A 25,708-nucleotide genomic window follows, 5' to 3' on the forward strand; every position below is an offset into this window, starting at 1 on the left:
CTCATTAACCCTTTGTCTGAACGAGACCTAAAGGTCATTTACAAAAGTACAGGATAAATGTCACGTGACATCGGTTTTATAGGGGAAGAGCAGGATTTGCGTACAAGGATGGAGGCGTTGACAGAGATACAATATTTAGCATCTTTGGATGGGAGGAGCTGGGTGGATCGGGGGCGTTCCTGGCTGATTGCTGATTGGGCGCAAGAATTCCCTCCTTATGCACCTACATAAAAACAAGATATCGTTTAGCGGGATGAGATTATTGAAATGAGATTCAAGAGGGAGAAAAATGGCATTCAGGGGACGTTTCCCGTGATCAATAATCTCTATGGACACCTGAGTCTTTAAAGTGGATTTCATGCAATCATCCCCATGACATAGAGCAATTTATAATCGAGTCCCCATCGATTCGTATAACACTATAACAGTACTGCTTTTACTGTAATATATACTATGGGCCTGAGTCATTATGGAAAGTAAGGCAAAAAAAAGGAGTAATTATTCTCCTGGACAAACCATGTTACAATACAAGGGGTGAAAATTAGTTTATTATTTTGCACAGAAGTTAAATACTGGCTCGTTTTGCATGTAGGACACAAATACTTGATAGCTTTATTTTTACACTGAAATTTAAAGTTGATGTAGGACATGCCCTACCCCAACTATAAATCTGTCCCCATATTTTAAATTGACCTCCCCCTCCAATGAAACATGGTTTTGCCCAGGTGCAGAGTGACTCCATTTTTATGCTTTGCTCTCCTTAATGACTCAGACCCTACCTGTATAACGATAGAAAAGTGATTAACTTTATTCTCTTGTATTGGGGAGAGGTAACATGTGATTCCTGAGCTTGTACCTATGGGGCCATGAACAGATAACAATGTCAGCATCTAAACTTCATCCTGTCAGGTGCCCTTTAAGATTAAAAAAAACCCAAATCTCTCCGATAATACGCAGCCAATTGTGCGCTCATCAAAACAGATACGTCTACGCGGACACTTCATATTTACTACTTCTGACACTTGTGCTGTAATGAGGAAAAGCCATTCATAAAATAAATCTGTTTCCAAAAATGGAATTTTGTGTGGTGCCAAAACACACACATATAATACTTTACTGAAGGAAACCCAACTCTTGTTTAATTAACCTTTTCATTGTAAGAAATCCAAAGGGCCCTCGTGGCGGAAGCGGATCGTTTTCCCGAGCGTAATTCTATCACAAGCGATAGGGAAGATGTCTGAGTGGGGGGGGGGGGGGGGCGGCCGCTGACACGGATTAGTGAATCTCTTGTGACCTGACTTCGCTCACTGTGAAGAAATCAGAGCGTTGTGTTAATTCATATTTACAACTTCCAGGTCATATCTTATATTCCTCATATTACAGCTTCTATAAGATGGGATCTCTGGAAATATCCAGATAATGCCTCATCCCTGCAAAGTTATACAGCGTATCTCTATTACCCTCTCCAGCTAAGGATTAGCGGAACGTTAACTGATATAATTGTTGGACGGCATCCATCGGCGTTCCTCTTTGGTAATTGAGATTAAGTGATATGGTCAGTCTGTAATTGTAGGAAAATATTATTCTCTATTATGGTCTTGTGGCTGAAGGGAAACATTGTGGAGTGACAGGGACCAAACAAAGCTCTTATAAAGGAATGATCTGTCCTTGTAGCTCTCAGCCTTTTAGTGCTCACACAGCTAGGAGTACCCCCTTATTCTGATAGCACACCTAATGCAGGGTTACTATGAGCTCACAAAACCAAATAAAAGTTAGAGCCACATTTAGAGTTTGACGCTTTTGCCCTCTGAGGGCTGATGGAGCGCTCGATGCAATTTAGAAAAAAAAAGTGTATCAGTCACAGCAGCCCTGGAAAGCAAATAAATTAATAACTAAAATAATGTTAAAAAAATAAATAAATCGTGGTTCTCCTCCCCAAACAGCACAAGGGTGGGCAGCACGGTGGCGAAGTGGTTAGCACATATGCCTCACAGCACTGGGGTCATGAGTTCATTTCCCAACCATGACGTTAAAACTGTGTGGAGTTTGTATGTTCTCTCCGTGTTTGCGTGGGTTTCCTCCGGGTGCTCCAGTTTCCTCCCACACTCCAAAAACATACTGGTAGGTTAATTGGCTGCTATCAAAAATTGACCCTAGTCTCTCCCTCTGTCTGTCTGTGTGTGTATGTTAGGGCGTTTAGACTGTAAGCTTCAATGGGGCAGGGACTGATGTGAATGAGTTCTCTGTACAGCGCTGCGGAATCAGTGGCGCTATATAAATAGATAATGATGATGAAGGGTCAGTTAGGCTGTTTGGAGGAGGGGGAGGGGTAGGGTAAACCTCGAATTTTTTATTTTGTTGATAAATGTTCAGTATTGTTTTTGTATTATAATGGCTAGATTCTGCCAGTTCTACACAATGTGAGTTTCATAGCTAATATTTAAAACAAATTTGTTAGTCCATTGTATGAGGTAAGTAATCTGCTTAGAAATGCAGGATTATAACCATATTTCCACATACAAGTACTGGTATTATTAATTGGTTAGCAACTAGCCTCTGAGATTATAATTGTATTATTCCCAACGACCTGCAAAGTGCCCCTTTCTATTGTAATTTCTTTTAACTCTATTGATAATATGAGCTGAGAATGATCAGGGACAATCAATATTTACACCTAAATATTTATATTGATTTATAGTTGTTTATTTGTCAACGTTTCTCATAAAAATTTCTATTTTTTTTTTTTATTATTACTCTGATTTTTTTTTGCTAAAAATAAATAAATATCTAACCTGATTTTTTTTCTTACTTATCACCAATCTCCAGCTGGAAATTCATTCCAAGAGAACATCATAAACCATCTGTAAATTAATCTCCAATGCGTCAGGGACTAATGTGAATGAGAAATATTCTCTGTACAGCGCTGCAGAAATGGTGGCGCTATATAAATAAATGATTGTTTACTTGGTGTATTGTTTATTTTAGTGTGTAATAAATATGTCTGTTTGGTGTTAATATTATCCATAGCAGACACATTTTTGAATGTGGACAAATCTGTAACATTCCTCACCCAAACTAACGACATCCCACCGGATTATCCCCATCAGTTGTTCATTCTCCTCCGTGTCCTCTACACCTCAAAGTCTCCATTGCCTCGAACCTCATCTCTTCTGCTAAATAACCTCTACCTATAAGGGTCCTGAATGATCGGTACCGTCCATTTAATAAGAATACCACCCACCATTACTGTTTTGCAGCTATTGGGGTGTTGGCGTTTATCACTAGAATTAAATGTAACAAGATTTCATTTTCACACTGATGCAAAGCAGCCAAATTAAACAAAATAGAAGTGAAATTCTGCCCGCTGGGTGAGCACTGAATGCTGGGTTCTCATCACATTGGGCAGATACATCTTCTCCGCTCTCCTCCCTCTCCCAGCAGGAGGCTTCTGTGGGAGCAGCAGGGAGTGATAAGCAGAATTCCTTCCCACCAATGTGCAAACACCAGCACTTCTCCAAGAGCTTGGAAACAGCCTTCCAGGGGGCAAGAAGATCTGTTTTTCTTAGAGGAACTGAATGTATCAACCTGTAAACTTTGTACCACCCAGACACACAGAACTCTCTGCAGGAAACCACTCTTATACTTTATACTAATACATCACAGATGATCAATTTACTAATCTAATGGTCTGCAGATAATGTCCTGTTCTAATTATACCCTGACAGATACAATGTGATTTATTCTGCAGATTATTACATTACTGACCTCTCTAGAGATCTGCAGAACATTGCTCTGTTCCCCCTACCCACTGACAGATACATAGTGATATATTCTGCAGATTATTACATTACTGACCTCTCTAGAGATCTGCAGAACATTGCTCTGTTCCATCTACCCCCTGACAGATACATAGTGATATATTCTGCAGATTATTACATTACTGACCTCTCTATAGATCTGCAGAACATTGCTCTGTCCCATCTACCCCCTGACAGATACATAGTGATATATCCTGCAGATTATTACATTACTGACCTCTCTATAGATCTGCAGAACATTGCTCTGTCCCATCTACCCCCTGACAGATACATAGTGATAAATTCTGCAGATTATTACATTACTGACCTCTCTAGAGATCTGCAGAACATTGCTCTGTCCCATCTACCCCCTTACAGATACATAGTGATATATTCTGCAGATTATTATATAACTGACCTCGCTAGAGATCTGCAGAACATTGCTCTGTCCCATCTACCCCCTGACAGATACATAGTGATATATTCTGCAGATTATTACATTACTGACCTCTCTATAGATCTGCAGAACAATGCTCTGTCCCATCTACCCCCTTACAGATACATAGTGATATATTCTGCAGATTATTATATAACTGACCTCGCTAGAGATCTGCAGAACATTGCTCTGTTCCATATCCCCCTGAGAGATACAATATTTATTTATTTTTTGCCCAGTATGCCAGGAATGTCTTTTTTCTGTTCATCGGTGATCATGGCGAAATCACTTTGTTACTTACTCCACTAAGTGGTTTTGCTATTAATCTAAGCACAAGCATTATTTATGAATGTGTAGGTAAATAATTATTTCAATATCCTAAACTAAGCATTATTGTGTCGTCTCTAAAAGTTGCACTAGATGGCAGCACTGTCATTCTGCTCATGCATCGCAAACATCGAGTTCAGAAGCGTTCACGTTTGTGCCGCAAGATGGCGCTAACACAGCAATAAAATCGGGTGACTGCATCGCGTCTTTTGCTTTTGGTGTTTATAGTTGAAATACGATCCGTCAGCAAAAGGTGACAAAACTCTGGGGGAAACTCAGAAACGAACTTCAAACTAGGAGATGCATGTTCATGGGATTCATTTACATTACAATATTTAATTTGGCGTTTAAATCTGAATTTTGACACTATTTGTATAATTATTCCTATGTATTTTTTATCTTTAACTATATCAATGTATTTCGAGAGAAAAAAATATAATGTAACTAGGGGAAATGCATCTCGGTGTTTATTAACAATTAAAATAGTAAAACAAAATAAAGTATAAGCACTATTCACCAAAACAATATATTTAAATTTTATAGTCTGTAGAAATTTATTAGACAAAAGAACTGACTCCTAAAGTGCAGAAAGATTTTGTTTGCGACTGTTATTTTTAATATATATTTATATATATATATATATATATATATATATATATATATATATATATATATATATATATATATATATATATATGAAATTAAATAGCTACTTCTAATGTCAGTAACAGTTCATTCTGGATATATGAGGATGTCATCCCTATTTGCCCAGTATTTTCTGATGTCCAAAAACAACAGTTTTTATTTAAATAAATCTGCGAGGTCTTTAAATGCCAATTATTCTTAGAAAAAAAAAAATATCTAAACGTTCACCACTATATAGATCCATTATATACGTTATATACATGCCCTTCCTGAAACGCTGCAAATCACACTGACTGCCAGTCTGCATTTTACAGGGAGTAATTTAAGTACTTGAACATCCCAGAAACTTTTGACTTTACTCTGTCCCCTCAACCCCCCTCCAAATCCTGCAATGTGAAAACAGAAAGTGTTACATTAAATAAACAAAGGTATCAAGTTAGCTTTAAATTACCAGAATACACAGATACATATGGAAGTTGTTTGTGTAATTTGCCATTTTATTCTTACACAAAAAGGAGAGGAAAAAAAAAGTAAAATCAGTGGAAAATAAAGTCATATTTTAATTTATTTCCGTGTATATCGTTCCTACGGAACACATGTATTAATCTGAGTAGGGTTAATTTAATTTTTTATATGCAGATGGAAATTCAGACTGTATTTTAATTACACGGTTTGGAAATAAAGGTTATTATATCATTTTAAATCCCACTTTAGTAATGACTGTGATATTTCACTGGTAAAGCGAAAACATTGAGACTAATTTAACAGCCTGCATATCTATTAGGTACTTGCTACACCAAAGCGTCTCTCTAAGTACAATAATTAGCATTTAGCCAACATTCCCTACTGATTAACAAACCTCATTACTGCTAATAAAACCATTAGAGCCACACACAGATCCCCTTTAAAACAAAAATATTCCAATATAGTAATATTACCAAACTCTTTATTTTTTAATACAGAATGAATTTCGTTTTCAACTCAAGTGGCGTTTATTTATAATAAATTGAAAGTAAACTCTTATTAAATTTGTAGTCATCTGAAAATTAGGGAATATTTAACACGATTAATTATATCAATGAGTTGATGCTAAACGTTAGTTTGCAATCTTTATATCTTGTGCTGGTAATTTTCAAGATCGGGATTAATGTGACCATTGGAATTTCTATGTATTTATTTTTAATAAAGAAGGAATGGAGTACAGTCAATCACTTTTGCAATTAACATAACACTAATATCACTGTGTTAAAGCGAAATAAAAGTAGATTCTTGCAGATTTATCCAGTTTTTGTGTCATTTATTTATATTTTATATGATAGGACATTGTGAGAGTTTTGTATCTAATAAAACAATTGATGCTTCTTAATGTTGGAAGTTAGAGAGAATGAGGGGTGTAATGTGCATTTTGATTATTGAATGATTACAGGGTATTTGTGCACTCAGCATTAGGGCATCTCAGTGCCTGTAGGTTTAAATCTCTGCTCCGTCCAGTTTACTCCATATTTGGATAAATAAAGAAAAAAAAAAACACTTTTGTGTTGGAGTCCTGGGGAAAAGCATCTGCACTCGGATTGGCTGCTGGGTCCTCCTGCTGGCTCCCGGTTGGTCAGAAGTTTTGGAAGAGGGTGTGGAGAGCTGCCAGTAAAAGGTTTAGCTCACAGAAAAAAAGTTTGGAAAGTTTTCTATAGCTGAGACAGAAAGCTGCAGCGAGCTGAGATTGCAGACGTCCCCTGGCCTGGCTGATCCTGTATTCCCGACTTTTCCCGGGCCTCTGTCCGTCTCCTGGACTTCCCTGAGGAAGAGGATGGTGCTGGGCTGCAGCTGAGGACTTGTGGATGTGAGTGTGAGTCCTTCTCCTGGAGGGCGCTGGATTACTCTTCTGTGCCCCCATCTCTGAGCATCAATGATGCAGGCGCGTTACTCTGTGGCTGACCCCAATGCCCTGGGTGTTGTGCCCTACCTGAGTGAGCAGAACTACTACAGAGCGGCGGGGTCCTATGGCAGCATGGCCGCCCCCATGAGTGTCTACCCAGGCCATGAGCAGTACACCTCTGGCATGAGCAGGTCCTATGGACCCTACCACCACCACCAGCCTTCTGCGCCCAAGGACCTGGTGAAGCCCCCTTACAGCTACATCGCCCTGATCACCATGGCCATCCAGAACGCCCCCGACAAGAAGATCACTCTGAATGGGATCTATCAGTTCATCATGGACCGGTTCCCCTTCTACCGGGAGAACAAGCAGGGCTGGCAGAACTCCATCAGGCACAACCTGTCCCTCAATGAGTGTTTTGTCAAAGTCCCCAGGGACGACAAGAAGCCGGGGAAGGGCAGTTACTGGACCCTGGACCCCGATTCCTACAACATGTTCGAGAATGGCAGCTTCCTGAGGAGGAGGAGGAGGTTCAAGAAGAAAGATGCCGGCAAGGACAAAGATCAGAAGGACCAAAACAAACTCCAGAACTCCATCTCCTCCATGGACACCAACAAGGAGGTCCACCATGAGAAGAAGATCGTCATCAAGAGCGAATCCCCTGAGCTACCTGTCATCACCAAGGTGGAGAACATGAGCCCTGATGGTGGCAGTGCCATGCAAGACAGCCCCAGGAGCCTGGCCTCAACCCCATCAGTCTCCACTGAGAGCTCCATCCCAGACCACCACCCCTCCAGCAACGGCCTCTCAGGCTTCAGCGTGGAGAACATCATGACCCTAAGGACTTCTCCTCATGGCGAACTGAGCCCGGTGCCAGCTGTCCCTTGTAGGACTGGCATGGTCCCTTCACTACCTATAAACTATGCGCAAACCCAGTCTTCCATCTACAGCCAGGCGTGCACGCAAGGCATGGACACTAGTGGGAGCTACCAGTGCAGTATGAGAGCCATGAGCCTGTACACAGGTGACAGATCTGGACACATGTGTGTACCCACCACCTTGGAAGAGGCCATCTCAGATCACCACAACGGGACAACATCTCCATTACACTCCATGAGCCTCAGCTCCAACCAGGAGAGTGTCCTGACCTCCAGCCACCACCAACAAGGAGGGACAGCCGGACAGACCCCATCCTGGTACCTCAACCACAGTGCAGAGCTCAACCACCTATCAGCACACACGTTTAGCTCCCAACAACAGACCTTTCCCAATGTCAGAGAAATGTTCAACTCCCATCGCCTGGGCATAGAAAGTTCAGCCCTGGGCGAGCACCAGGTGGGCGGTAATACCAGCTGTCAGATCCCTTATAGATCTGCTCCCTCCATATATCGTCACAACAGCCCCTACGCCTATGACTGCACTAAGTATTGACCCCCAAACAGGCCACGATGGGACATTTACACACTCCAGACTGCAAATTATACACAGGACTCATCTGCTAATTATTAATGGATCATCTGTCCCAACAATGACATTGGTAACACACAAACAAACTTTGTTACTATATAGAATTCATTTTATACAAGTACAAATCTACTTGAAAAAAAAGAGAAATTAAATATATAAGTGGTAGATCTGTCCAAATATTCGTATTTAGTATGGAAAGTTATGAGGACCAGCAGTATAATGTCTATTTGTGTCCTGTGAGTTTTATCCTCCATTTCTGTTACGTTGTATAAAACAGCCTCTTATTCAGAGTCCTATATTGTAATATTTAAAGTTGAGTTCACTGGATCGTTTTGTTTTCATAGCTGACAGCAAAGGTTTCGTGTCGTTGTTATTAATGTTATTATTGGTAAAAAAAATAACTGAAAAAAAAAAGTTTATTCAGTCTCGTGTATAATATTCAGCGATATCTCGCACAGCTTATACATTGTGTTTTCTTTTTCTTTCTTGTTACAGAATTAAGAATATAATTTATTTTGTTTTCTTGGTGAGGCAAAAAATGCTAAACTCAAAATCTGTTGCCTGCACCTCGCCAGCCCTTGTTGTGATCCTCGGGTGTTTCGTCTGTTCCTCTTGTCTTTTGCATTAAATAAATCTTTGTTGTCTTTCAGCTTAAATACAGTTACACAGTTGTCTTTTTTTTTTTTTTTTTTGGGGGGGGGGGGGGGGGGAGTTTATTTATCGTTATTTGTATAAATGCATAATATATATATAAATATATATATATATATATATATATATATATATATATATATATATATATATATATATAGTGGTACATTTATACGTCTAAAATATAAGATATGCATCTACAATATTTTATATAGTGAGATTATATGTATATATATGGCGATTGGTAGTTTTTTGCATGTAATTAAGATACTAATTTGAAGTTTAAATGCTGCAAATCATATTTTTATATTTGCGTAAAATAAAAAAAAATATTATATAACTGAACTTTTAATTCACCTTTTATAAAATATAAGTGAGGTTAACACTAGTGTGGGACTGTCTGAGAAATGCCTCGTTCGGTGTAGAAGTCTCTTTGTGGTAATTTGGGGCTAATTTATAGTCAAACATTGGGATATTTACACTCAAATCTGCGGCATAAACCGTTGTAAAATGTGAAGTGCTCTCCCCATCAATATTTGTTTTTGTTGCATTAAGATTACATTTCTTGGCAAGTATTGAGCAAGCAGTGACTCACTCTATTGCATTCATAATGTACCTGTCTCTCATCTCAGAGCATCAATTAATGTTATTACTGCACCAAAAACTAACAGCGAGGAGCTGTCGCAAACCGCAGCCGTAATATTGGCTCAGATTTGCGCTAATTTATCGCACAGATTAACGCAATCGCTTATGTGAAAACATAATTCAGCTCTAATAAAAGTTCCATATTCAGTTCCAGGCGGATTTTGGACATTTATAGTCCTTTATCTTATCAGCTATTGGATCTCCTGCGCTGGTAATTCTGTTCTGTTTATTATTTTTTTTATAATTTAATTGCTCTGTTTTATAGGTGATTAAATTCATTTATTTGGGAGGGAACTTCAGATATCTGGGAAGATTTATTGTACATTTGATTAAACGTCACAATTTACAGGGCCTAAAAAGACAGCGATCCGTGTACAACGATTATATTTATACAATGTAATAAAGTAATATAATAAGCTTTGTTCCTTAACTATCGACCTAGAAATGTATCTGAGCGGCCAACGCGGAGGAAATAACTGACCAAATTCAGAATAGTGTGTTCTTATTACTATATATATATATATATATATATATATATATATATATATATATATATATATATATATATATATATATATATATATATATTTGGTGGTGGATTTGAAAGGAGCTGAGCTGTTGCAATAATAACACACTATTCTGAATTTGGCCAGTGACATATAATAGTATATATATATATATATATATATTATTGTACTTATTCTAATTTGTTTCTAACATTACAAGGCTTTGCGGCTTTCGGACTGTTGTGTATGTAGACTGACTCCTAACAAATGCTTGTTATACTATAGCAAAAATATAGAAAAAGTTTATTAGATATGTAAAATTATATAATAAAATGGCAGCAAAACAATAAATAAGACATCGGCAGAAAATTAACGAGTGTCTCTTATCTCTGCTATAAAACGAGCGGAGGGACCCTCGCAGAGGGAGTGACAATGTCATCTGTCTGGATACAATGTATCTCTGGACAATGAGAAGTCAGCGCTGATTGTGGCCGATATCTCCACCTGATTGGCAGATAATAGTGATAATATTTCCCGTGTGTTTCAATGTTTCATTAATATTGATTTTGCAGCGGACATTTTATTAGACAGACGCATGGTAGGGAAGTATAGAAGTTTACTGATATATATATATATATATATATAATATAAAGAAATATTGTATTATATCCGTTCTTGGCCTAATGAATTATATGATCTCTTTATTTTGAAATAGTGACGAATTAAATGTCATGTGGGGTGTGATAATCTCACACTTGGCTCTTATGTAATATCTGTATATTATCACACCTGTAATACAATTGTATTTAGTGGACGGTTTAACCCTTTCCTGACCGGGGGGGGTGACAAGTGTAATAACGGGGTCAGGTGTGTGGATGCTTTGGGGGAGGGTCACATGTTATATTCTATTTATTTAGTAAGAGGTGCAGATAATACACTATATGGTAAATGGCTGAGGTTGGTCTCTGACATTTTCCAGTGTTTTCTCCCCATAATGATTTTGGGGCGAGATCTCGGCCGCTGAAAGTTCTGGCACTTGTCCTGTGAAGTTATATTATCTTACATGGGGAAATATTAAATGTTATCATTATTAACATCACCCTCAGTGTAAGCAGCAGATTATTCAATGTCATAAACACGAACTATTTTTTCCAGTGCACTTTACAACAGAACTATACAAGATAATGTTTATATTATAATATATATATATATATATATATATATATATATATATATATATATATATATATATATATATTTCTCAGTTCCTGTGGTGATTATCTCCCTCCAGGCTCCGCTATAATTAGTCTATAGATTTATATCCCTATATCCAGCTAACTTTACACAATACAGTGATTTATTTGTGGGGCTCTGCTCCAGTAACAGGGGTGCAGGTTACTGTAACGTGTGTCTGTATCTATGTATATATTTATCTCCTTATGTCACGACAGGATCTGAGACAAATAGCGGCATTATAGATTAACCCTTTGTATTACACACAGCGCTGGGCTCTCAGTAATTTGCTGTTTATTATTGGTGTCACCCAGACTTATCTAATGTCTCTGACTGTCCCATGGTCCGGGGGGTGTCTGTGGCTTCCAGGCCAAAATAATCCGGAATGATTTAACTATTTCAGGGCATCTGCAAATCATCATCTTTATTGAAAGAGTTAATGAGTAAACAGGGGGAAAATTACTGATTGTATTCAATCTAATAGGTCACACATATTAATATGTAGAGAGGGCGCTGATGGCTTCTACACAGCGAATGTGCCCCAGAATCTCAGCAATTTATTTATATATTTACAGTACTATATTCCACTTGTCACTTATTGCCATCTAGTGTGTATATTATATATATAATGTTTGTAGATATTAATCTTAATGTGAGGTATTGGTAATTAAGATAATTATACTTCCATAATCGTCTTCTCTGCTCCCTCTTCCGTATTTTTTTTGTGATTTATCACCAATTAATAAATAATTTACCTGTTTAATAAGGATATTGATGATATAAAATCTGCGTAATGCATTTTATTAATATGGGTAAAATACGTATCTTTATTTATAAACGTAATTTCTGGACATTTTGTGTTACTTTATATGTTTATTCAAAAGTCCATTTCATATTATGTTATAATCTGTTAAGGATCGGTAATCGGAGCACAGATAGAACTACAAGGCCCAGCAGGCTTGTCAGTCTGTTTACTTTCCAGGTATCTCAGTCCATTATATAATGATGATCTCTCTGATATATGAATCATTTATTAGAAATCTAATCTCCAGACCTCAGTGTCCGCATATAATGGTCACAGACTGCACATTATTAGAGATTTATGACAAAACATGCTGTGCCCAGTACTCAGGTCCCTGATTATTATAGAATGTTTCGTGTAGTAAATGGTTCGGTTGATTAATTGCAAGTAACAATTTGCATAATTGATGACTGTAGAGTGCAGTGCCCGCCGTGTGTCAGTTCCAGGAGCGGCCGCTAGGGCGGCCTGTGTCTATAGAAATGTTATGTGAGATGTTTATATCTGTTTATTAATGCAGCTGCTTCTTGTGGGGTCTCCGTGTGTCCCCCCCATCACTGATTTTATTTCTGTTGTTTGACTTGTTAACCCTTCCTGTACTGCAGAGTTACAACCCTGAGACACTTTGTGCTGCAGGTATTTATTATTTTATTGCAATAGAGCTTGCAATCGAATCTAATAACTATAGGGTCAGTGTCAGTAATATCTCCCTCACCCGGGTATGTCTGACGGCCACTAACCCTCAATGTTTATATTGTGTTATCATTAGCCCAGGGCTATGCAGGGCTCTGATGAGAGTTGTAGTTCTGGGATTGGCCACTATCTAAAACCCAGCTGACTAGGTCACAGGATGCCCTTATAGTGCCCATGGGCTTGTTGGCATAAGGAAGTGGAGGAGATAGGGGGACAGAAGGGGCAGTTGCCCCCCCATTATCTCCGTTTGGTGGGCTAACTGTTTTGCCCCCTCATGAACTTCTACAGCCTTCATGTTGCATTCTGAAGTCACAGTATCTGTTCTAAACGTGTGAAACATTTTCAAATGATAGATTATCTTAGTATAACTAACAAATGTTCTTTAATATGGATTGTCTTAGTATAGATTTAATACAGATTGATTGTTTTGTTTATTTAAAAACTCTAAGTGTTTCGTTCTTAAACATTTAATAAATAACTTGTAGTTATCATGAACACAGTACACAATACAACTATTCACTTTACTGTTACCCTGAGTTTCGTGCGGTGCGTCCAGTAACAAACATGAGATATAACAATCTGAGTTTATAGCCCGTACTATAACCAGTGAGGCAGTGACTATAGGTTTAATAATACTCCCAATCAAAGGAGATTAGGCTGTCAATGAACTCTGAATAAAAACTAGATTAATCACTATGAAAAATGTAATTTTTTAAGATGAACAATTGAATTTATCTGTCTATCTAACAGCTATTGTACTAATAGGTAATTAATAGTAATAATAATAATTATTTAATAATGTATGAATACATTTTTGGCCAACACCTGAAACTCTGGCATAAACTAACATAGGATTGGGAGTCTCTGTACATCTACAGTCACTGTTACAGCTGTCGTAAAATGAGATACCAAGGGTGAGAAAAAGGGGCTCCGAGCCCTATAGTAGTCCTTGGCCTTTTACACCACCCCAAGAACATTTTCCTTCCTAAACCCCTGTCCCGTTCTACCATTGCCCTTGACAACCTTCTTCCACTCCTGAGGTTACCGGTGTCGGACGGGGACCAATCTGTGTGAGGGGTAGGTGTAACTTTTACACTAAAATAAAAAAATAATATTTTGGAGATTTTTGTAATTAGTTTCACACCTCCTTATATTAGAGGAGCACCGGGACCAGGATTTGCTGAACTTTCAGTATATGTTACACATTGTTGCACATAATATTATTTTTGTTTTTGCATTGAGTGAGTAGTAATATTGTTACTCAAACTGAGTATTAGGGAATTGATTCTTCATTACTATACCAGTCCCTGGGGCTCTGGGAATCGGCCCCTGTGACCCCGCAGATTACTTATTTCTAACAGATTTCTGACCATAAAGATTAGCTTTATTATTACCATGTAGTATAGGGTTCATCAAGGTAACATTAAATCCTGAGTTGTAATTATCTCTGTTGTGTGTGTGTGTGTGTTTGTATGTATGTATGTATGTATGTATGTATGTGTGTATGTATGTGTGTATGTATGCGTATGTGTGTGTGTGCGAGAGTGTGTGTGTATGTATGTGAGCATGTGTGTGAGAATATGTGTGTGTGTGTGAGTGTGTATGATAGCATGTGTGTGTATATGTGTGTGTGTATATGTGTGTGTGTATATGTGTGTGTGTATGTGTGTGTATGTGTGTGAAAGAGTGTATATATGTGTGTGTATATGTATGTGTGTATGTATGTGTGTGAGAATATGTGTATGTGTGAGTGAGAGTATGTGTGTATATGTGTGTGTGTGTGTGTGTGTGTGTGAAAGAGTGTATATATGTGTGTGTATATGTATGTGTGTGAGAGAGTGTGTGTATGTGTTTGTGTATATGTGGGAGAGTTTGTGTGTTTGAGAGTGTATATGTGTGTGGGTGTGGGTGTGTATTTGTATGTGTGTATGTATATGTGAGTGTGTGTGTGTGTGTGTGAGAATGGACGTCTCTAAGCTATCCATGTATTTATGTATATATTATATATGGTATCACAGATTCTGTGTGTCTGACCTATGACACACATCAATATCATATATGGTATCACAGATTCTATAGCACATATCATAATCATACATGACACACATGAAAACAGTAGACATAATGACAGGTACATGGGCACAGAGCAGAATAATAAACATGTGGATGTAATTAGCAGAACATATTACATATCATACAACACATTCAGCATAAGAGATGGCAAAGACAGCAAGAAAGACGGAGAATGAGACAGATATGAGACATGGGGTAGAGGACGCTGCACCTCAGAGCTAACAATCTAAAGAGGGGGGGGGGGCAATAGGAGGCAAAGCGGCCTTTTTCTATGTATTTTTTTTTATGATGGGACATAACGTAGGGATGATGGGATGTAACGTAGGGATGATGGCATATAACGTGGGGGTGAAGGGACGTAACATAGGGATGATGGGACATTACGTAGGAATGATGTGACATAATGTGGGGATGATGGGATGTAACGAGGGGATGATGAGACGTAACGTAGGGATTATGAGACGTAACGTAGGGATGATGGCATGTAATGTGGGGGTGAAGGGACGTAACGAGGGGATGATGGGACATTATGTAGGGATGATGTGACATAATGTGGGGATGATGGGATGTAACGAGGGGATGATGAGACGTAACGTAGGGATTATGAGACGTAACGTAGGGATTATGAGACGTAACGTAGGGATGATGGCATGTAATGTGGGGGTGAAGGGACGTAACATATGGATGATGGGACATTACGTAGGAATGATGTGACATAATGTGGGGATGATGGGACGAACGTGGGGATGATGGGACGTAACGAGGGGATGATGGGACGTAACGAGGGGATGATGGGACGTAAGGAGGGGATGATGGGACGTAACGTGGGGATGATGGGACGTAATGAGTGAATGATGGGACGTAACGTGGAGATGATGGGACGTAACGAGGGGATGATGGGACGTAACGAGGGGATGATGGGACGTAACGAGGGGATGATGGGACGTAATGATGGAATGATGGGTAGTAACGAGGGGATGATGGGACGTAACGAGGGGATGATGGGACGTAACGAGGGGATGATGGGACGTAATGATGGAATGATGGGTAGTAACGAGGGGATGATGGGACGTAACAGGGGAATGATGGGTCGTAACGAGGGGATGATGGGTCGTAACAAGGGGATGATGGGACGTAACGTGGGGATGATGGGACGTAAGGAGGGGATGATGGGACGTAACGTGGGGATGATGGGACGTAAGGAGGGGATGATGGGACGTAACGTGGGGATGATGGGATGTAACGTGGGGATGATGGGACGTAACGTGGAGATGATGGGACGTAACGCGGAGATGATGGGACGTAACGCGGGGATGATGGGACATAACGTGGGGATGATGGGACGTAATGTGGGGATGATAGGACGTAACGTGGGGATGATGGGACGTAACGTGGGGATGATGGGATGTAATGAGTGAATGATGGGACGTAACGTGGGGATGATGGGACGTAACGTGGAGATGATGGGACGTAACGCGGGGATGATGGGACGTAAGGAGGGGATGATGGGACGTAACGTGGGGATGATGGGACGTAACGTGGGGATGATGGGACGTAACGTGGGGATGATGGGACGTAACGTGGGGATGATGGGACGTAACGTGGGGATGATGGGACGTAAGGAGGGGATGATGGGATGTAACGTGGGGATGATGGGACGTAATGAGTGAATGATGGGACGTAACGTGGGGATGATGGGACATAGGGTATCGTACCTGGGACGTATGAGGATAACCCGCATTATACAGCACCACTGCAGAGTATACATTGCAAGGAGGATACATTGCAAGTGGTCTTCCCGGGAAACTGGGTTCACGGCAGAACACGCATGTGTTTTACACATGTTTGAGTACCCTACACACCATGCTATATATACGTATCATGTGGTTATGAAACCTAGTGAGGTCCTTTGTGAAAGGGGAGCAAAGTAATCAGGGTTACAGATAGTTTTGCTGTGTCCTGGGGTATAGGGGTAGTAGACCTTATATTTATCATCCATTTAAATTAGAGAAATACATTATATGGACAAAAGTATTTGGCCTCACCTGTTAATTATTGAATTAAGGTCTTTCAATCAGACCCGTTGCCAGAGGAGTATAACATCCAGCACCTAGTCATGCCGTTTCCATTTGCAAACATTTGTGATACAAAATGGTTCATTCTGAAGAGCTCAGTGGCTTCCAGCGTGGTGCTGTGATAGGTGCCACCTTTGTAATAAGACGGTTTGTGAAATTTCATCCCTGCTGGATATTCCATGGTCAACTGTAAGTGATATTATTAGAAAGTGGAAGCGTTTAGGAACAACAGCAACTCAGCCACGGAGCAGAAGACCACGTAAAATCACAGAGCGGGGTCAACAACTGCTAAGGCTCACGGTGCGTAAAAGTCGCCAACGCTCTGCTGATTCCATAGCTAAAGAGTTCGGAACTTCCACTGACATTAATGTAAGCACAAAAACTGTGAGGCGGGAGCTTAATGGAATGGGTTTCCATGGCCGAGCAGCTGCATGTAAGCCTCACATCACCAAGACCAATGCCAAGCGTCGGATGGAGTGGTGTAAAGCACACCAACACTGGACTGTGGTGCAGCGGAAACATGTTCTGTGGAGTGATGAATCACGCTTCTCTGTTTGGCAGTCAGATGGGCGAGTCTGGGTTTGGTGGATGCCAAGAGAACGTTACCTGCCTGACTGCATTATGCCAACTGTGAAGTTTGGTGGAGGAGGGATAATGGTATGGGGCTGGTTTTCAGGGTTTGGGCTAGACCCCTTATCTCCAGTGAAGGGCAATCTTAATGCTTCAGCATACCAAGTCATTTTAAACAATGCTATGCTTCCAACTTTGTGGTAACAGTTTGGGAAAGACCCTTTTCTATTCCAACATCACTGTGCCCCAGTGCACAAAGCAAGGACTACAAAGACATGGTTTGAGGAGTTCGGTGTGGAAGAAGTTGACTGGCCTGCACAGAGTCCTGACCTGAACTCCATCGAACACCTTTGGAATGAGCTGGAACGGAGATTGTGAGCCAGACCTTCCCGACCAACACGGCGCCTGACCTCATAAATGCTCTACAAAATGAATGGGTACAAATTCCCACAGAAACACTCCAACATCTTGTGAAAAGCCTTCCAAGAAGAGTGGAAGCTGTTATCACTGCAAAAGGGGGACCAACTCCATAATAAAGTATATGTATTTGAATCAGGGGCGGGCTGGGCCGGTAGGCAAAGGGGCAGATACCCCCGGGCCTAACCCAAAAACACTATTTTGGGCCGGCCCTAATTTCACTTACTCGGTGGCTGGCCCCTCCTCCAGGACCAGCCACCTTCTCGTTGGCCTGCTGATCTGGCCGAAAGCCCATCCTCCCTCCCACTAAACGCTTGGCCGGCTTTTGTTGTGACATGGAACTCACACCACGTGATAGGTGCCGTCCCATGTCAGAAGCCTGCGGAGCAGAGCGCACGGCGCGGATAGAAAAAGGTAAGTGCGGGGTTGGTATAGTGTGTGTGTATGTATGTCAGCATATTGTATATACATATGAGTATGGGGCCAGTAAATTGTGTGTGACAGTGAGGGGCCAGTAAATGAATGCAGTGTGTGTGTGTGTGGGGGGGGGGGCAGTAAATTAATGCAGTGTGTGTGGGGAGGGCAGGAAATGAATGCTGTATGTCTCGGGGGGGGGGGAGTAAATGAATGCAGTGTGTGTGGAGGGGCAGTTAATGAGTGCTGTGTGTGGGGGGGCAGTAAATGAATGTAGTGTGGGAGGGAGGGGGGTCTTAATATAATGTGGGAGGTAGGCTATTAATGAAATTGTGGAGTGCAGGTGGGGGCTAATTATTGGGTGCTATGTTATTTCTGGGGTGATTGCGGGGAAATTTCATTTAATAGTGGGGCCTATGAATTTATAATGAGGTAATTAGACCTTTAATTTAATGCTGGGGTGGTTGGGGAGCTATTTATTGATTGTGGGCTGGTTGTAGAAATTGAGGTCAATTTATTAAATGTGATTGTGTATTAATGACTGTGATTGTTGTGGGAAATGGTAATATTTGTTAAATGTAAATGCTATTTAAATTATTGTTGGGGCTGTTTGGAGGGAGGGAAATAGTTTTATATATTAAATGTGTTTGCAATCTAATGTCAGGGTTGGGGAGAGAAATAGATCTATTTAGCAAATGTGAATATTATTTTAATGTTGTGGCTGGAGGGAGGCCTAATTATAAAACTCGAGTGCTATTGATTTAACACTGGGACTGGTTGGAGTTTTCTAAATTTTATGTACCCATTTTTTTTCCAAATAGGGCCTCCAATATTCCAGGATCCAGACAACCAGCAATTGAGCTAAAGTAACCAGCAGCCACATGTGGTGATAGTGACAAGAACAGGTAGGAGAGAACAGGACAGTCTGCCAACTGTCCTGCATCTAGCGGGACAGTCCTGAATTTGGGTGACTGTCTCGCTTAGGACAGTTGGGAGGTATGTCCCGCTTCACCGTGTACTGCTCGTGAAGGTAGAACTGTGTGCTGCTAACAGTAGTGCAAACAGTATTGCCTGTGTATTTGTCTAAAATGATAACCATGCTACATCATAGGGGGTTACCCTGTCTAAAGTGCCCAGGCCCCTCAGAGCCTTAATCCAGCTCTGGGCCTGGGCATAAAAATATATATATGGATTAAGCAACGCTAAAATGGCCTCTTTTTATATAGCTAAATATATATTGTACTAAAAACCAACCTTTAAGGATGGGCTGCTACTTATGGTCCAGTGCTGTGTGCTTGCCCCCCCCGGGCCAAAGTCTGCCAGCCCTCCCCAGATTTGAATACAATGTCATTACAGTCCCTGTTGGTGTAATGGTCAAGCATCCGAATAATTGTGTTCATATACACTAGTGTATCTTTGTTAGGGCTTCCGTGTCTTCTGGTCTTATTCCATTGGAAATCCAGAACTCAGGACTATTTCCTGAAACGCAGGATCTTTATACACCCTGAATATCACCAATAACAGGAATGTTGTCCTACAACTGTTTTGCTACATTTGATATATAAAAAGATGACAATTAGTGACAGTTATCAGCTGATCCATCTGGATTAGGGATATACCTCTATAACCCTTCCTAGAATATGCTATCACCCCTCCCCTGAGCTGCAGTCAGGACATCTGTGGGCACCCTGCGGAGGAATGCAGGCGGGAGACCAGGGGAATATTCTGGGTCAATGCCGGAATCGGTAATCCCAAGGCTGAGAGTACTTGTGGAGGATACAGGTCCACACTGGCAGCGAGTGGAAGAAGCCAGGAACATGGACGGAGGTCCACAGGTAAGTGTACAACATGTGGGCCTTGCAGGTCAGCGAGGTTACTGGAGGGTAAACATGTAATGTATGTTTGAACTCTGCACTACATATGATAAAAATGCATCAGTGTAAGTATATGCAGAATATAATCTACATTTACTGGAGCCAGTGACTATGGATAATGCATTTTCCGGAAATGTGGATACATGTCATAGAAATGTTAGTTTTGCAATGTTTTTGTAACGGTTGTATACAGAGATCTGTGGATCCCTTGTGGTCTGGTCTGAAGTTCGTCTGCCCAGCCAAAATATCATCCAAACTATTTGTGCCAAGCTCAGACTATCGTGCTTGGTGTGGTTCAATTCAAAGTAATGCAGTCGTAGCGTATAGCTTTTATGTGGCTTCACACCTTCAGACAACTTATCCACCTAAGTATTGCTGTCTCTTCCATCAGCTGGGGATCATCATCAGCTATTTATATAGCGCCAATAATTCCGCAACGCTGTACAGAGATCTCACATCAGTCCCTGCCCCATTGGAGCTTACAATCTAAATTCCCTAACACACACACACACACACACACACACACACAGACAGACTAGAGTCAAACTGATAACAGCCTTTTAACCACTATGTTTTTGGAATGTGGGAGGAAACCAGAGCACCCGGAGGAAACCCATGCAAACACGGGGAGAACATACAAACTCCACACAGATAAGGCCATGGTCGGGAATCAATCTCATGACCCCAGTGCTGTAAGTCGAAGTGCTAACCACTGAGGCACCGTGCTGCCCAGGATCCCCAACACAGACCCCCTATACTATTTAAATAGCGGCTATCAGTGAATAACACGGTTTTATCTGTGCATGTAGACTGAGACAAGTGCTTATGGCCGGTTGTACCCCTTACTACTGAAACGGCAGAAACAGGCGTGTAAGCGCATGTTGGAGCGACTTATGTTGACTGAGACTCAGACGCACATCCGCCTGTCGGGGGTAACTGATAGTAATGACAACACATGCATCCGGATCTGTGTAAGAGGTGTTTTTTTTTAGGTAGAAATTGCGTCCAACTTTACCCGAGGACCATAATGTGCCGGCGCCATCGGACATCCGCAGCGCCATTCTACGTTGCCCCAGAAGTGACCAAGCGCGTACAGCGCCTGCATTTAATCTGCGTCTGTCGCTTTAAGACGTCTACCACAAATCGGTTCCCTAACCTCTGACAAATCTGGAAATTTGCTGAAAAAATGTCCTCATCTCTGGTTGTGATAACGCTGGGACATAGCTGAGGACGTCCTCGTTACTCAGCTCATCCTGGACCGACTCATTCTTGGCTGTTTCCTGCCCCCTCTGATTGTGCAGCTTCAGACAACAAGAAATCAGCGTTGTGTAATATTGTGTCGTACAGCAGCCATAGTGACAGGAGGCGACACTGATACTAGAAGGTTTAGATATAATCCTTTAACACTTCCTTTTCCTCAGCCCCCCAGTGGACATATATGTGTGATAATGCACTCCCTGCTGTACATTATATAGATATTACAGGATACCACATGACAGTCCTACAGCCTCTTGATGTTATCCAGCTCACAGAAATATGAGGGGCCTCTAATACCTGAAGTAATTTATAGTATGGGTGTATTATGCTGTGGGCAGCACAGTGGCTAAGTGGTTAGCACTTCTGCCTCACATCACTGGGGTCATGAGTTCAATTCCCAACCATAGCCTTATCTGTGAGGAGTTTGTTTGTTCTCCCCGTGTTTGCGTGGGTTTCCTCCGGGTGCTCCGGTTTCCTCCCACATTCCAAAAACATACTAGTAGGTTAATTGGCTGCTATCAAATCAACCCTAGTTTCTCTCTCTGTCTGTCGGTGTCTATGTTAGGGAATTTAGACTGTAAGCTCCAATGGAGCAGGGACTGATGTGAGTGAGTTCTCTGTACAGCGCTGCAGAATTAGTGGCGTTATATAAATAAATGGTGATGATGATGATATTCCAAATGACATCAGAACTAATTATACAGACAATATTTACGTATGACTTGTGTATAATAAGTTATAATGCACTCCCTACTGAAAATTATTAGGGATTTTAGAGGTCACCTCGGATTTCTATGAGCTGTATAAAAGCATTGCGACTGTAATCTTAAATGGACACAGAACTCTTTATAATTTACAGTAGGCTGCGCATTATTACATATATAATTCAGTTATTGCTGATACGACTTAGAACATAGGTTGACAATGTTTGGTTCCGTAGCTGTTGTTGGATTACAGGTTATGCTGGGACTTTTAGTTCCACCATTGCTGGGAAGCCACCAATTGACCAATATAAACACGTGTATCGGGTAAAGATATGTATTAGTTATAACGGATAAACATCCTAACATCAATATAAAGCAATCGTGGAACAGGGCCGTCTCTTCCATTGGGCACAATGGGCAGCTTGCCCGGGGGCCCGTCCGAGGCAGCTCTGTAAAAAAAAAATCCTGAAAATTTTTTAAAAATGAAAATACTTACCTTGCGGTCACGTCAGCGGCGATCCGGCTCCCTCCCTGGTCCCCTCTTCCGTGCAGTGCTCGCAGTGAATGCTGGGCGTGATGTCACACCCAGCATTCACTGCGAGCACAGCACGGAAGATCGCAGAAGAGACTCAGCGGCGTTGAAAACAGGAGAAGGGGATCGGACTTAAGGTAAGTTAAGGGGGGCCCTATATATATATATATATATATATATATATATATATATATATATGCAAAAAGACAGGGGGCGCCAACCATAGTGTATTAAAAGTTATATATGACACTCTCCACAGATATGTAGTGCTCGTACCGAATAATCAGTAAATCTGGGCCAAGATTAGCAGTCACTCTGATGGTACCGGATAAAATAGGAATCCTCTCAACGAGCCCTTTATTCAGATGGCACATCCAGTCACATTGACTACCGCTAATCTGCAGACTCAAAAATGGCCACAATAGTGTGATAACGTAAGACCAAATCAGAATTCAGAGCAATCATCCCACAACGGTCACAGGATATAGACAAGAAACAGCTCTCCGACGCGTTTCGTCTTATATAAAGTCTTTATATAAGACAAAACGCGTCGGGGAGCTGTTTCTTGTCTGTATCCTGTGACCGTTGTGGGATGTGTATGGGACGTTGCCGGCTGGTACTCCTTTCATCTGCGCATGTGCTAGAGGAAAGATAAGCGTGTTTTTATCCTTTTTATGTACGGGCATTTGTTTTACTGTGTTGCAGAGCTAATTTGCTGCCATTAAATACATGATTGCTCTGAATTCTGATTTGGTCTTACATTATCACACTATTGTGGCCATTTTTGAGTCTGCAGATTAGCGGTAGTCAATATGACTGGATGTGCCATCTGAATAAAGGGCTCGTTGAGAGGATTCCTATTTTATCCGGTACCATCAAAGTGACTGCTAATCTTGGCCCAGATTTACTGATTATTCGGTACGAGCACTACATATCTGTGGAGAGTGTCATATATCACTTTTAATACACTATGGTTGGCGCCCCCTGTCTTTTTGTATCTCATTTATTAGGAATGACACTTGCAGACAGGTGTTGAATGACTGGGGAGCTGCCTATTGAAAAATTTAAGTATATTCCTGTTTATTATTTGCACTTGGTGTCAATAAGCGCTTTATAGCTTAAAGACTTTTTGGGTGTCATATATATATATATATATATATATATATATATATGTAAAAAGAAAGTCATTATATATATTCACTTTTTTTTTTTTTACATACATATATATTTTTTTACACACACACACACACACACACACACTATTATATATAATGGGGGGCCCGTAAAGTAGTTAAGGTGGCCCTGTCGTGGAGCCAAACCGAGTGCTGGTAAAAGTGGGGATTTGGCACTTGTTGATCTGGAGCTGAAAAATGCAGTTATCACTTTAAGGGGCCTATTTATCAAAGATCTCTCCCCTCTAATTTAGAGGTAAATCCCCGAAAACAGCAGTTTTCGGGGACTTACCACTAAATTACTATGTATTATTGCAGCATCGCAGCAGATATCTCAGATATCTGCTGCTTTGCTTCTCTCAACGGTTTACTGAGCACTCCCCATAACAGTGTATGGGAAGTGCTCAGTAACGCTATGTATCAATGACTGATACTTAGTTTTCAATCATGGTAATGTACGCCATCTGAAGCTGGCGCCATCTGAAGCTGGCGCCATCTGAAGCTGGCGTACATTACCATAATTGAAAAGTTTCACTGAAAACAGTGCTGCTCTGACGAGCAGGGCTGCACAGCGCATGTGTGGAGGGATCATGTGATCCCTCCACACATGCCTCAGGTTCCGTCAGACAGGGATCTCTGTGCACATGCCCGAGTTTACTGGTCGGCGCATGCGCATAGGGATTGAAAGAGGGGCGAGCAGCACCGCAGAGGGAGGAGAAGAGAAGACTTCAGTGACAGGTAAGTGTTAATCTTCACAGGAGCAGCCGTTTTTCGGAACGGCTGTTCCTGTGTTGATTTTTTAATACATATGAGAAACTTTTCAATCAGCATCTATGCGATGAGGATTGAAAAGTTTCATTCATATTATGCGGTCATTGGTAAATAGACCCCTAAATGAGCACATCATTTTCATCATCATCATCATCATCTATTTATATAGCGCCACTAATTCCGCAGCGCTGTACAGAGAACTCATTCACATAATTGACCAACATAAACACCCATTGCTGCTTACAATCTAAATCCCCAACATACACACAGACAGAGAGAGAGAGAGACTAGGGTCAATTTGACAGCAGCCAATTAACCTACCAGTATGTTTTTGGAGTGTGAGAGGAAGCCGGAGCACCCGGAGGAAACCCACGCAAACATGGGGAGAACATACAAACTCCACACAGATAAGGCCATGGTTGGGAATTGAACTCATGACCGCAGTGCTGTGAGGCAGAAGTACTAACCACTGAGCCACCGTGCACATAAACCATTACACTCATACTACACGCGTGCTTATAAACCTGGAGATAAATAGTGTGATAAATGCACATATAACTGGAATCTAAGAAATGCAAATCACAGTATATGGAGTTTTCCTGATCGATCTCAACTGTTTCTTTATTTTTGGGATGTTTACATTTTTCTCTTTTCTGACACTCTAGATTATATTTTATTCTGTGCTCTGGGGTAGTTTAATAACAATCAGGCAGTCTGCTCCCGATCATTTTTGCCCTTATTTAAAAGATAGCTCAGGTGAAACAGCTGCAGATTACT

General features: G+C 40.9%; 2 protein-coding genes across 2 annotated transcripts in view; one reads left to right on the plus strand and one right to left on the minus strand.

The window, feature by feature from the left end:
* MTHFSD (methenyltetrahydrofolate synthetase domain containing) overlaps positions 1 to 25,708 on the minus strand; it is a 229,916-nt gene that overhangs the window by 9,277 nt on the left and 194,931 nt on the right. The gene's annotated exons all lie outside the window — the stretch shown is intronic.
* FOXC2 (forkhead box C2) lies at positions 6,907 to 9,201 on the plus strand. Its single transcript, XM_075187821.1, has one exon. The coding sequence runs from the start codon at positions 7,109 to 7,111 to the stop codon at positions 8,507 to 8,509; it is 1,401 nt and encodes a 466-aa protein (XP_075043922.1). The 5' UTR covers positions 6,907 to 7,108; the 3' UTR covers positions 8,510 to 9,201.

This window comes from Mixophyes fleayi, chromosome 10 (genome assembly GCF_038048845.1).
Source record: "Mixophyes fleayi isolate aMixFle1 chromosome 10, aMixFle1.hap1, whole genome shotgun sequence".
Lineage (NCBI taxonomy): Eukaryota > Metazoa > Chordata > Amphibia > Anura > Limnodynastidae > Mixophyes > Mixophyes fleayi.

What these genes read in the sequence shown, in the direction of transcription:
- FOXC2 (XM_075187821.1), top strand. Translation starts at nt 7,109, where the DNA reads ATGATGCAGGCGCGTTACTCTGTGGCTGACCCCAATGCCCTGGGTGTT.